At 37.3% G+C, this 14482-nt stretch overlaps 2 protein-coding genes across 6 annotated transcripts; one reads left to right on the top strand and one right to left on the bottom strand.

The window, feature by feature from the left end:
- Positions 1 to 206: 206 nt before the first annotated feature.
- On the bottom strand, positions 207 to 2586 carry LOC112293219 (6,7-dimethyl-8-ribityllumazine synthase, chloroplastic). 3 transcript variants are annotated; one of them, XM_024542408.3, is made up of 8 exons: positions 2274 to 2586; positions 1866 to 2005; positions 1686 to 1781; positions 1189 to 1284; positions 996 to 1074; positions 734 to 780; positions 529 to 588; positions 207 to 427 (listed from the first exon to the last, which is right to left on the bottom strand). In XM_024542408.3, the coding sequence occupies exons 1-8, from the start codon at positions 2404 to 2406 to the stop codon at positions 386 to 388; spliced, it is 693 nt and encodes a 230-aa protein (XP_024398176.1). In that variant the 5' UTR covers positions 2407 to 2586; the 3' UTR covers positions 207 to 385. The 3 variants fall into 3 exon arrangements, with proteins under 3 accessions (XP_024398176.1, XP_024398178.1, XP_024398177.1); XM_024542410.3 differs by having other exon boundaries at positions 2270 to 2367; XM_024542409.3 differs by lacking the exon at positions 2274 to 2586 and adding an exon at positions 2100 to 2233.
- A 5835-nt stretch (positions 2587 to 8421) lies between these two features.
- LOC112293865 (receptor-like protein 4) lies at positions 8422 to 14077 on the top strand. Of its 3 annotated transcripts, none has more exons than XM_024543792.3 (12): positions 8424 to 8713; positions 9196 to 9377; positions 9595 to 9793; positions 10213 to 10435; positions 10855 to 11675; positions 11839 to 11986; positions 12221 to 12292; positions 12438 to 12509; positions 12641 to 12712; positions 12834 to 12911; positions 13091 to 13263; positions 13523 to 14077. In XM_024543792.3, the coding sequence occupies exons 3-12, from the start codon at positions 9706 to 9708 to the stop codon at positions 13660 to 13662; spliced, it is 1887 nt and encodes a 628-aa protein (XP_024399560.1). In that variant the 5' UTR covers positions 8424 to 8713; positions 9196 to 9377; positions 9595 to 9705; the 3' UTR covers positions 13663 to 14077. The 3 variants fall into 3 exon arrangements, with proteins under 3 accessions (XP_090113158.1, XP_024399560.1, XP_090113159.1); XM_090257033.1 differs by lacking the exon at positions 8424 to 8713 and adding an exon at positions 8762 to 8960; XM_090257032.1 differs by having other exon boundaries at positions 8422 to 8713; positions 9196 to 9793.
- Positions 14078 to 14482: the final 405 nt, after the last annotated feature.

Consider the following 14482-nt stretch of genomic DNA (forward strand, 5'->3'; position numbering starts at 1 on the left):
AACATATCAATAAAATTCTGGTTAACATATAGTATAAATACTCTGCTAAAACTATAGTAAGATCAATAGAGGTATATCCAAATTCACTGAAACAAATATGGTGGAACATTTCAGTCATTCTATTGTTAAATTTTGGTATTGTGAGACCCAATGTTTATGTTTACCATGCAGTTGTGCTTACTGTCATACACATGAAGAGAAGATGGTGAAGCTTCATCTACGACTTTGCTGACATCGCTTAAATTATTATAATATTCAAAGTAATCGTCATATAAGTATCACCAGATAATCCCTGTTGAGTGTAAGGAAAAAGTTAAGTTTTCATCAGACGAAAAACTTGTGAGGACGCATTTCTAGAAATCTTTGTCTATGCATATTCACTGGTTCAGTCAACCAGATGATGTTGAATAAGGGATGCCATTTCAAGCTGCACAGTGAAAGGAAAATCCATTAGTATCCTAAATAATACAAGTGCGATGTTTTAAGGGCACATAATGTTCACAAACTAAACTAAATTTTTACACTGACCGCGGTGATAGCAGCCTCAGCTCCCTTGTTGCCAGCTTTTCCACCTGCCCTATCAATGGCCTGAACAAGAGAGAGAAGCATAGACGCTTCAGTTGGCTTATATCAAGACGTAAGCAAATTTCAGGATGTGTACGAAATAGATGCCATACTTTGGCGCATCCGAACATTCTGAGGGAATAAAACAGCAGTAAAGAAATAGAAGTACCTGCTCCATGTTCTCAGTCGTGAGCACACCAAAAATGCAGGGTACATCTGCAGTCACAAAACCATACACTCTGAGGTGAACATAGATTTTGAAAACTACTGCAGAATTACAGACCACACACAGTGCCAACTACTCAAATCAGTTTCCTAAGTAGCAGTCCAGAAAAGTAGCTCTCATACTCTTTACCACATACCATGTATTCTAGATCCTTTAGTACAGAGTGATCGTAGAGTGAGGGTTTGACGTTTTGCGAGATACTTACTTGATTTCAGACTCGCAGACATAATCCCTGATGCTGCCGAGTTAGCAACAGCGTCATAATGAGTGGTGGCGCCCCTGACCTGCACAATAACCCGATCATAAGATGCTTCGGGCGCTTGCAGATCAGCCTAGTCAAATGCCCAAGCGCATTAACGATCGACTTGCTTAGTACGAGGCTGTTGCAAGATTCTTACCACAGCTCCGATGCACAGGATTGCATGGTACTTCTTTGACATTGCCAGCTGCTGAGCAACCACCGGAATTTCAAAGCTTCCTGGCACCCATGTCACCTGCATTCATATCATTTTTTAAAGAATTGGCAACTTGATGATGATTATTCCCCGAGCTCGACAAGGGCTTCGGCTAAGCACCAGAGGAGGGATAAATTGGGACTCAAAGAAACTCTTAATATTCTTTCCTTTTAGTCTCAAACCTTCCGTGTTGATAAGTGTTTACTGGATTTAAAAACAACGCGCGATTCCCTGTGTTTCCGTTCCTAGAAGGTCTATGATAATAATTTGTTTTAAAACATTATCTCCTACCGAAAATACCGTGTTAAGGCAAATACTTATTAGCTCACAAAGAGATCCATAAGATTTTGATCGATTTTAAACAAATTAATAAACATCACCGAGGATTCATATTCGGACAGTCGGAGTAGCAAACAGAAGGTTGATGCAAGAACACATACGTCTATATCCTCTTCCCGCACTTGATGTTTGTAGAATGCATCGAGAGCTCCCGCCAGCAGAGGCTTAGTTATGATTTCATTGAAGCGACCAACTACCTACACACAATCCAAGAGTTAGAGCTAGCAATTACCACAGAAATGCAGAGTGTTGACCCGGTGAACAGTCGAAATAAACCGTACCACGCCAAATCGAAGACCTGCGCCCTTCACTAAGGATCCAGTCACCTCCTTGACTGCTGCTGATACCTGGAGCCTCTGACTGACTCTCCTGGTGTGGAGGAAACCTCCATGTTCAGATGCACCTTGATACGAAGCCAGCCCTACACAATACGATTAAAACTCAATTACGAGCTGAAACTACAGACCATTACCAGACGACCAAAATTAATTGCAGTAAACCGACGCATTCTTCACCTGTCTCAAATCCAAGAAAAAGAAGAATTTCAAACCCGGCGAATGCAAGAGTAACATATTGACACACAAACATAATCTAGCAACACCTCAACTCATAAATACACACACACACACACACACCTCACAGATAGACGTGAGGATTGGAGGGGGCAAACGTGAAAGAGTCTCACATACGTCCATTAAGCTTCACTGGCGTTCCCAGAAACGATACACGGGAGCTCAATAAGCGCGGAGAATCGACAAGCGACGCGGGGTCCAGCAAGCCAAAGCTGGTGGAACAGCAGGCTCTCGCCAGCGTCGTCGCCATTTCTTCAAATTCTAATTCCACTATATATAATTTTTCTCAAAAAATCTTCTCTCACCAAGAAAACAACACCAACTGTCCGATTACAATAGGCTGGCGCTTTCGCTGCAGGATAACATTGCAAATGCAATAGAAAACAAGTGAGACACTAGTCGGCGAGCATCCTCGGAAGACTAGTGCAAAAATTAGAAGATAGGAGAAAGAGGAAGTTCCCCTGGACAAACGAAGTTCCACACCCAGTTCTCATCCATCCATCCAATTGCCTGGACTCTTAACCCTAATTTGATTTCACAGATAATTATAATATAAAATTTGATAGGATAGGACGGGATAGGATAGGAAGGGAGGATTATAGTTGAAAGAGATAGAGAACAACTAATTGGAAAGCCATGTACAATAGAAATTGAGACGAAGTTTGAAGTAAGTGGATGTAAGAAGTCAATGTGGATTCAAATTGAAAAATAGATTTAGTGAGCTACATAAAAAAAGTATAAATAAAAAATTGCTGTTTAAAAATGCTTTTGATTATGATAAGGATTAATAATTAGAATTCAAGGACGCAAGAAAGTAAGGTAGATTAGAATTTAAAATAGATTTTCATAAATATATGGCAACAAGATATAAATAGAATTTAAGTTTGTTAGAATGCATTAATTACAAATTTTGTGAAGGTTAGAATGATGTTATAGAATTTAAAGCAATATTAAGTTTATTGTGATTCTTACCAATACATCTTAATTGGTGGAATTATTAAAAATAGGATTCAAAGTAATTTAGATACAAATAAATTAAGATTATAAAATTTATTTAATTATTTAAATAATTATTATAATTCATAAGGGTTTACAAGAGTATAATTAGAGAAAAAAATCATAAAATAGAGTCTTAGCAAGTCTTGGCAATTATCTTAGCTAATTTTTTTTTTTTTTTTTTTTTTTTTTTTAGTGCTAAGAATTATTGTTTAGTTATTGAAATTTATATCTAATTTTAACTTCTCTCCAAATATTTTATTTATTCAAAACCCATAAATATTAGTGAATAGGTAGAAGGAGCATAAAAAAATCTCATATCTTATTGATTATTTATTTAAAAAAATATGATTTTTAGTTAGTTTAAATTGAATCCATTATTATGAGAACTTATAAAGGTAGAAAAAAGTAGCACTAAATTAATATTAGCATTACAAGAACATTATAAGTATTTACAAGTTTTATTTAGAAATTATTTAGAAATTTTTAGGAATTTTTAGAATATATTTTTATAAGACTCAAGCTATAAGCACACTCCCAATAGCTATATGCACACTCCAAATTGCTATACAGACACCCAATGCCTCTAATTAGTTGCTTTATGACTCCTTCTTTCTAATCTTGGCATAAGTCGAAGACCTCCTTCTCAACTTCTTAGTCTAGACGCAAGTCCCAAATTATTGTAAATATATTAATTGTATAACAATCTAACAAAAAAAAAAAATCTTAAAAAAAAATCTATATTACACAAGATTCTATTACATAACAATATGATATCGAAAGTCTCTTGCCAAAGAAAGAAAATGATTGCTTCTCTAAATTAGATTAAGATGGAGAAAGCTCTAATATTAAATAATTTATATACACCCATAAAAATATCATATTGATAAATAAATAAATTCATCTTGTATTTTATTGTATTTTATTATTTTATCATTTTTTTGAATTGAAATTATATATGGATAGATCTTTGTAGAATAAAATGTTAGAGAATGATTTCCAACATCTTAAACAAAAATTACAAGTTTTTTTGAGTTTTTATCACAAACAAAAAAAATTGAAATTAAGATTAAAACACACAATTATGTAGTTTTTTATGTATTCAACAGCAACCAACAAGCACCTAATGTATGTTATTCAGTAATTAGAAAACATATATATATATATATATATATATATTTATAAAATAAAAAAAGCGGTGAAATTGCATCTTAATGTAGATAATGTTGTTGTGAAAGTGGACTTTTATGAGGATCTTTTTTTTCATCTCTTAACATACTCAATTGGTTGACATGTTTTTTTAACAATTACATTTATTAATTATAATAGATGCTGTAAGAAATTAAGAATATTTTAAATGACCACATTTTTGTCAAATATTGATAATCTATTGAATTAACATTTAGTAAGTGCAAATCGAAATTTGATTTAACAAATTCAGTCGAATATAAATCTTCAACTTTCAGTTATGTGTGCACGTTTATCATACAGACTCATGAATCAAGCTAAAATACTCCACACTATATATATATATATATATATATATATATATCAATTTCAATAAAATCACAAAAGAATATAAAAATAAACGTACCCATGTTGCGAAAAGAATATACTGGACGGCATAGAGTTGTAGGATGACAAAATTAAACCGAACACTACAAAGTGGATTTTAATGTGCTAATTTGATTACTTTGTATAGAAAAATCCAGAAAACAATTGAGAGCTTCCGTCGACGCCGATGTCGCGAGATCGAGGCAGTAGCAGCGTTGCGGAGGCACGTTCGTTGCATAAGTTGCGAAGTGGTGATTGGGCAGCAGCAGCGCTGGATTCAAATCCGGTGTCAGTGAAGGTCCTCACCAATAATTCCAGGCTCCTCCGTTGTCGTTCTTTGCAGGCCTTGCCCCCATGGGCCCCTTCGCGATCCACGCGCTTGCTCAGAAATACGCTGCTGCTGTTCACTGTAGACCAGACCTGATCGAGATCTGTAGCAGAACCCACGTAATAAATAACAGTAATAATAATAATAATCATAATAATTATCTCATAGCCATCCATGCAGATAATCCCACTGCTCCTCCTGTTCTTTTCCTTCTTCTCCAATCCCAGTGCAGTGCGGATTCATCACGCTCAGCACTCAGTCTCTTCTTACACAAAGAATTTACTCTGCAAATTCACAGTCATGCAATCAGTTTATACGTGTTTGTGTAAGTGTGTGTGGGTGTGTGTTCCGACGCCTCCACTGCAGGTCCGGTGCTTCTTTGTACCCATAGATGTAGGAAGGCTCCAGTGTGTTTTCTCAGGATGGCTAGCTAGCAAGCATCACCCGAGCCTGCCGGCGACGAGTCTGGAATGAATGCATGCATCATCATGGGAGGAGGAGCATGATGTTGCCCTGGCACCACCGCATCTTTTATTATTAGAATATAAATGTTTTATATTTATAAAGCCTCCTTCCTTTTCTGCACGCTCTCTGCCTATTCTGTCAAAAAAAACCAAAGAAGGTTTTTGCATGGGATTGAGGATTTCAAGAAGAAGGTGAAGAAGAAGAAGTTTAGGTATTGATGGTCGCTTTTTCAAAACTTTTTTGGTCTGTTGATCATCCGTCCATGATGTGAGGTAGTACAAGGTTGTGAGCCATTTCTATCACCATATTTGTGTATCTCACTCATGCTTGATGTTTTTGGTTTTGACTTGTTGGATGTTAGATTTTTATGTGTAAGTTTTTATGATTGTATTTTAAATGTTTTGGATAGACTTTGCGAGCTTTTTACTAATACTATGTATGATGTTATCTTCACTTTAATTAGTTTAAGAGAATTAGCATTAATTCCATCAATTCTTATGTCTTATGGCTAACGAGTTTTTTTACATTCTATTTTTTACTATATATGTATTGGTACAACTATTATAAAAGAATTTTTCTATTTTTTTGAAAAACTGTCTCAAGAGAAGTCAAGAGGATATAAATATTTGCTTATTGAAGCAACAGTATTTGCAAAAGTTTTAGTATAATAATATAACTTATACATTTTGAATCTATACATTAGAAAAACATAAAGCTTTAGTTTTATAAATTGTATTAAAAATTATATATATATATATATATATATATATATATATATATAATACTACTAATGCCATCACAATATTTTCTACAAATATTACAATTTTTGCTAATGCCACCACAACTTAATATCCACTTAATATATTTTTTATTCCAATATATATAAAGAAATAGATAAAGAAATAGATTGACACCATTAGATCTATCTATATAATTTTTCATAATAAACAAGTGAATGATAGTTTTTTAAGAATGTGCAATAATTATTTAAAGTTTACAACCTATTTTACAGTAATCTTTTTGCTAGGATGAATTATATATACATACAATAATTTTTGTAGGGGAGATGTTAACTACTAAAGTCTAAGTAGATTAACAATGAACTATACTAATTCAAGAATTTGCATAAATTTCTTTAACAATTTATCCTTCTTAATTCTTTAAATTTCAAAGACTATGACACTAAAGGTAATATATATATATATATATAAACGAATGAAAAACTACTTATTATTATATTTATTTATTTCTATTTTTTATGTTCCATAGCTTCTTATCTACACTAAAAAAATAAAAATAAAAAAATCAAGAAATTATACGTTTTTGATGTATAAAATTAAATCTTTTTAATATGTATATTTTTTTCTTTAGAAACTACCAAGTAGACGCCTTATTCCATACATCTCTATATTTATATAGTGAAACTCTTGTTTATACCAAAATAAATTTAGAATGAATTTATAGTAAGAGATTTTTTGCAATGTATTATGGATTTTTTGTATATATATTTTGAATTTAAATATAACATAATTTCATGAAATATGTCATGCAATTCTTTAAGTAACGTTCAAAATCTTATTCATTCCATTTATGAGATCTTTTATTGTAAATGCACTTGCAAAAATTTAGTACTTGTAATTTTTTCGCTATTTGTATGTTGGTATGCATGGCATGGAGGTGTCTATCCAATAAAAAGAAGATGTCCACCTGGTGTTTCCCTTTTTTCTTTCACTATATTTATTTGCATTAAGATGCTATAAGTTATAAAATTTACTTTTGAGTTATCTTTTGTGCTTTTGCATTATAAAACATGTGTGCACTAAAGCTCTGATATCACATTCTTTATCACATTGAATACATATTCTTTTTTTAGTATTTTTAAATTTATGTTTTGTTAATAGTATATACTTTTTTATGCTTAAAAACTACATTAAAAAATTAAGAGATTCATCATAATATTTTTTGTAATGCAATACCATTTTTAAATTATTGTTCCATGTCTAGGCAAGCAACTCATGTAATGAAATTCCCACATTATATATATATATATATATATATATACACTACTATTTAATTTTGTTATCTCCAGTAAATGTGACACAAATATTTTTATGAACAAATGGGAGTTTATCTACAGCGTCAATGAAATGCACACATATCAACAGTGTTCACATGCAAACACATCAGTGACATAAAATCAATTCAAAAATCATAAATTGTAATGCATGCATGCATGCAATTGCTCCCTCCAATCACTCAATGTTCAAGCAATAGAAGAATAGCACAAAATGATGGTAGAGACTATACCTTTTACCTGAAATCCTATCAGTGAATGAGACAATTAGGTCTATTTCAACTTAAACAAACAAACAAATAAACATACATACATATATATATATATATATATATATATTTGCATACATACATATAAAAAGGAAAAAAACAGCTATGTTTTATGAGCATGTTGTAACATTCCAACTTGAATGCATAAAGTGAATGAATAATTGAATGGGAAACAAAAATAAATAAATAAAACAGATAATATTGTAGCATTTTTTTGCATTTATGTGCGGAATGAAAACGTAGTCCTCTTCACCAAACTTCAAAGAAAAACACCCACATATTGTAAAAATCTACACAATCCCCTTTTGGAACCAATTCTCTGACAAAAAGGGGTTCAAAGGCAGGCGAAGTGCTAATCATACCCCCCCATGGCAGCAGAGAGACACTTTTCAGGTATCCATTCGCAACATCTCGAAACAACATCTCCATCGGGACCTGAAAGACCAGACCAGGTGGCTATGTCCAGATCCCTAATGCCACGTAGGATAAGGACATGGGAGGAGACCTGGGGTGCCAGCGGCACTGTGGGATGGGGTCTGACAAGCAGCAGCAGCGGCGTCGATGCACTGAATTGCGAGGGATTCCGCAGATCGGCAAACTTTGGATCGCATCTACGCGACGAGCGCAGACCAGGCGCATTGATCTCACTTAGGTGCTCTGTGGCGTTGCTGTCCGGTTTCGTCAATCAATGCGTCTCGTGGAGTCTGGAGTAGTAGTTAGCCCTTTTTTTTTTTTTTTTTATGTCTAGTTTCATGAGGATTTGGTTTTGTGGGTTGTTGTTGTTGTTGTTGCGGGGAGCTGCGTGGCGCATTTAGTTCGTCGGGAGATTGCGGCCCTGCTCGCCACCCAGTCGTGTGTAGTTCGGATTCAGGTGAGAAATGTCGCTGGGTTTGGAGTGTGATTATGCTGGGAGTTGAGTGAGCAGCATGGCTGTTGGGTCGAATCTCACTACGTTGGCGGGGAGATTGTCCGACGGTGCTTGTTAGAAATGTAGATGCTGGGTTGCGTGTTATGCAGCAGCATCGCTTGGTTTAGTTCGGAGAGCTTGTTTCGTGAGGTTTGGAACGCAGTGAGTTATAATGTGGTTGTGATCGCGATTCCTTCTCGTTCTAAACACGGTTAGTATGATTACTTACCATGGGTATTCTGGCTTTGTTGTGCTCTTTGCGCGCCTGGTTTTGGAATTTGTGTGTGTTTTTAGCTATCTACGGTGATGGTGTCTTAATGAAGATTCTACTTGGTTCGAGGCTGTTATTTCGCCGTTGCCGTGGAACTGTGTGTGTGTGTGTGTGTGCCTTGCACCTGTTGGCATGTCGCTGAGACATATCCGTGCCCTTCTTTTTTGTTGAATAGAGAGTAAGCTGACTGCCGTGTTACGACTCGTGGCGACTCAAAGTACTCCTCGAATAGACCGAAGACTGCCATTGTCCTAGCTCCTACCGGACCGTGAAGACGAAGCCATCTCAAGACTGATGGTAGCCGCGATGATTAAGCCACGAGAGGAGGTTGCCGAGGAGGTGGCTTGGGGGAAATAGGTAGGGCGGACAATCCGGGTAGCTCATGTTATTCGGCGATAGTTTGGATGTTGTACTTGATTTTCTTTCATGAAGACCGAAAATGAAGAGTCGCTGCAGAAGAGCGCAAAGATTTGCCGGTTCGTGCAGGATAGTTTGGATAGACGTGTGCTGGAGTAGGGGTTCCTATTCTCTGTGACCTTGTGGATTCAGGTTTACCTTGTGGTTTTGAGAACAGACAATGAGTCCACAGAATGCACCGAAGCCCTAGGTCAAAAGTTTGGCTCTCAAGGTTTACAACGTAAATTTCATTCAGCTGTGTCTTCCTCCGAAATATTTAATCAACACAATGCGGGTCGGAATGGGAGCGCTGGCGTTCTCACTTGTTGCGTGCTTGCTGGTTTGTATTTCTCGTCTACCCCCGGTGGCCGCCCAAGGTAACGTGAGCTTCTCCTGTGAAGTTGAGTCGTTGGTACATGGACTTCTCAGGAACCAAAGAACATGGTCGACGGCATAATTTTAGGGTTCTAGGCTGAGTCAATATCTTTGTCTGTAGGACTTGCGAAGGAGGATCATTTAAAAAAAAAAAAATCATGCCCATTTGAAGAGGATGCGTGTTTTGCGTAGTAGTCCTACACTTCATTGTCGAAAGTTCCTGATAGCCACGTCCCTGAAAATGAAGTGAATAATTTAAGGAGATTTTAGCTCACATTGGAACCAAAGGTCTTTTGGGAAGTGTATGGACATTAAGTGCAACTTTTTGATTGAATCCAAGATGGCATGGAAAGACAGATAGTTGGAATTTGTGTTGCCCTCTTTCTTCGGCACAATTCTGAATTGATGAGGTGTATCGCAGGACCATGGGCTGTACGCATCGCCTGTGGGGCTACTGCTGACACACATGGTGCAAATGGGTTTCTTTGGTCGAAAGATCGGGACTACTCAGGTGGTAGCGCTGCCAGCGTTGCTTTAAATAACCACAAAGCTCCCCAGCTCAATACACTGAGATACTTCTCGGTGTCAGATGGTGGAGAGAACTGCTACAATATTACGGTTCCAGTCGGACATTATCTGATCAGGTACTTGTGGCTTTGTTACACTTTGTCCTAGTTTTTGGCAGAGGAGACTTCCGTTTCGACGCTTACGTTATTTTTGCTGCAATTCAATGCAATTCACCTTTCAAGGGCACCATTCGTATCTTAAAATTGATTTTTCTTCGTTTCACGAGGCAATTTTTGGAGTCCGACTTTCCCGTATCAAAGTTTGCAGTTTTATGGTCATGTCGTTAATATTCATCGGCGCTCGCGTCGGATGGTTCTAGGGTTAAGTTGTACTTGAGACTGAATGTGAATCTGCAAATTGCTTGGGCAGTTATCTAGTTTTCCCTTGTTTTACACTGAGTGAATATACTTTAATTTGTGTGCTCATTTCGCATTAGTGGACACTTTTAGCCCTTACGATTATTGTCTGATTAAGGAGTGTGCTGAAATGCACACAGGCTGTATTTCACTTATGGACAGGAGGATAATGCCGGTCATGAACCGCAATTCGATGTTTCCATAGAAGGCACCCTCGTATATAGCTTACTGCCAGGATGGAGCTCAGACGATAACAATTATCGAGATTCTTTGGCATTTGTGAATGACGGAGCTGCCACTATATGCTTTCACAGCTCTGGGCACGGAAACCCAGCCGTAGCCTCCATTGAAGTGTTGCAGATCTTTAACCAGGCGTATAACAGAGGATTCAATGCTAGCGAAGAGTTTATTATGCGTACTGTGAAGAGAGTAAGCGCAGGAGCAGAGAAATCTGGGTTTGGGTCCGATTTTTTGGCAGATCCATGGGGAGGCGACCGATACTGGGAGAGTGACATTAGCCTCTTTCTTCCAGGCTCAGCTGTGAAACCCGTTTCCGCCAATGTCACCATCAATAATACTGCAGTGTACCCAAATATATATCCACAGGCTATTTTTCAAACTGCTACATCCGCTAACCCTGGTCAGAGTCTTTCATATACGCTACCCGTGGAGTCAAACTTGCAGTACTCCATATGGTTCTACTTTGCAGAACTGGCGACTTTTGTGGAACCAGGCGATCGGATATTCGATATTTTGGTTAACGATCAGCCAGTATTCCCTAATGTGGATGTTATTGCGCGGGCTGGAGGTGTTTTTAGCGCTCTGATTCTAAACACGACAATGTTAGTTCCGGGCAAAACCCTGACAGTTACCTTCAACCCCAGGAATGGGAACATTGCCGTGAATGCCTTCGAGGTGTATGCGCTTGTCCCAACTGAGGCTCAAACTGTGAACACAAACTGTAAGATTCTAGCTCTCTTACTTCTTTAACAACCAAGCTTACCCACTGGAGTTTAATTACATGATGCTGGTCACCTTATCACTTTCGTTATCTTCATGATTTTTTTTTTTTTTTTTTTTTTTTTTTTGCTTCAGTCTCATTTTGTGGGAGTCATATCATGCAGTGTGGGCGTTGCAACAGCTAAAACAGTCTTTAAATATACCTGTCCGTATGGGTTGGAATGGAGACCCATGTGTGCCGCAATTACACCCGTGGTATGGAGTGGACTGCAAGCGTGATACCGCCACAGGCTTGTGGATGATTGATGGGCTGTATGTTCCTCAAACTATATTATTTTATTTCAAACTTTGTACATATGCATTCTTGGTAATATTTGATTCGTTGTACCTAGTTTATTTTTATTGTGATGATTTTTTCTCGTTGAGTTATCACGGGATTCAATTTTCTGCTACTTTTCTTAACGGCTGGTTGAGCTGAGGTTTTTAAGGTAGTGGGGCACCTGTTTGTTGATAGTCTGACAGCGACGTGATGGTTGATTGCTGTAGGGATCTTAGTTCTCAAGGGCTGCGGGGCTTCCTTGGAGAACAGATTGGCTCTTTAACCGGACTGCTGAACTTGTATGCTAATAAACCTACATCCTTTTCCTTCTATTGCATTGAATCTCTTCTCAGTGTAAGAATAGTGCAAATTAAATGAAAGTCTTATGGGGAAATCGGAAGAAGTTGATTTTATCATCTATGGACTGACTGAAAATTGGTGCAGGAACCTGAGTCACAACTTGTTGCAAGGGCAAATCCCTTCATCGGTTGGCCACCTGGAATCTCTCTTGACGATGTATGTTTTAAAACTCGAGTGTATTAGATGCTCTACTCTTTGTGCATCACGTCATTACTTAATGCAATCGATTTGTATGGAACATTAGGTGTTGTATACAATCATACTGACCTTAAGTATTAATTGTGAAGGGATCTATCTTACAACCAAGTGAGTGGATCAATACCTGCAAGTCTTGGCAACCTCACCAAACTCCAAAAGTTGTAAGTGTCTTGTCTCACATTTGTGTTCATGCCTCTGATAGTGACTTACACCCGCATGTTTTTGATGCCACATATCAGCTGTGTTTGTAAGCTTTGTTTGAGTACATCTTTCTTCGTGCAGGTTCTTGAACAATAATCTATTAAGTGGAGAAGTGCCCCACAATCTGATTGCCGGCTCTCTGCAGGGAGCTAATCTTGAGTGAGTAGCACCTGTCAGTATGTAATATTTGTTTCTAGTTTATCTTTTTAGAGAAAAATATTACAGTTTCCGTTCTTAGTCATTTACTAAACGAAATAACGTTTTCTTTATCAACTGAGCTGATATCAACCAGACTGATGCTTCTATTTCTGTTGGTGATCTGTATGGTCATGTTGCAGCATTTCCGACAATAAGGATCTATGTGGTGTTGGTATTAGACCATGTAGTCAGCATGATCATGGCACCAAAGCAGGCGTTGTTGTTGGCGTGCTGCTGGGATCTCTTCTAGCAGTACTGGTGGGATATATTTTCTATAAAAGAAGACAAAATACTGCTCGGGCACAGAGGCTTCGTAAGCTTCCGACTTAACACTCGTCAATTTAGTGCCATTTCTAGAAGTTTTGGTCCATGATGTCCTGAATGTAAATTTCATCACGGTCAAGAGGTTGCGGATCAAGTATTGCTACAGTTGATAGTAAGATTTTATGTTCTCTTCGCAGCAGCTCGTCAAGTTTCTCTGACGTTTACAAATTAAAAGAAACCAGAATGATGAGACTGTCTTTTGACACCCCCTTTTTTTTTTTTTTTGTCTTTTTCTCCGTTTTCTGCAGCTCGTGATGCGCCCTATGCCAAGGCAAGAACGACGTTCGTAAGGGACGTCCAAATGGCCAGGACAGTCTTAACTGGGCACTTCAAACCTGTCTACCGTGACCCAACACCAGCATCAGGCCAAGCCAACCCTTTACTGTGATTGTGATCACTCGACATGTAAACACCTTTGCTAAGTTGGGTTTACAGCTTATCGTTTGAGTTCGACAATTTGCATCTGAAAACCTTCAGATCCGCGACGATAAGTCACTCAGAGCCAGACTTTGACGATGAGATTTCCCTCCCCACGTAGTCTTTAAATGAGATAGCTGCTGCACAGATGAACTGAGTTGAAGTAGACAGCTTCCAGTTCTTTGTTGAATTCATCGCTCAAAGAGTTCCACAGACACTTTGTTCATCATCCATAGTTAGGTTAGAGCCTCTCCCATTCCCAGTGTGGCTTTTGCTGATAAGGGACATGTTATGTTTGGTACTCTTCAGCTATTGAAGCCCGAAGGAAAAAGGAATAATAGCTCGTTCCAGAAAAATCGATTTAATCAAAATTGTCTTTTTCTCAATTTTCATTTATTAAATGGTTGCTGTCAAGTATGAAAGAGTTTGTAAACAAGAAATGAATAATTGAGAAATCAAGTAAATTGACATGGAATCTATTGTTCATGATATCAATTCTGTTGTAGAAGATTTGAGAAGGTGGAATGCAAAGAATTTGTTGGATTGATGAACACATCTGAGTGAATAGGCAATGAAGATGAATGTCTTACGTGGACCAAGGACAAACTTAATTGATTGTGTGAGAAGATAATGTCCTTTTCCATCTACGTCCACAAAGTCAGTTTTATAGACGTTTGGAAAAATATATATTTCACCATCGTAATCATTTATTTTTAATGTGAGGTCTCAGTCCTCTGTCATAAATCAGAATCTTTCCCAAATGCTTTTTAAAGATAATCTGGTATCCAATC

Source organism: Physcomitrium patens, chromosome 16 (genome assembly GCF_059467195.1).
Source record: "Physcomitrium patens ecotype Gransden chromosome 16, ASM5946719v1, whole genome shotgun sequence".
Taxonomy (NCBI): Eukaryota; Viridiplantae; Streptophyta; class Bryopsida; order Funariales; family Funariaceae; genus Physcomitrium; species Physcomitrium patens.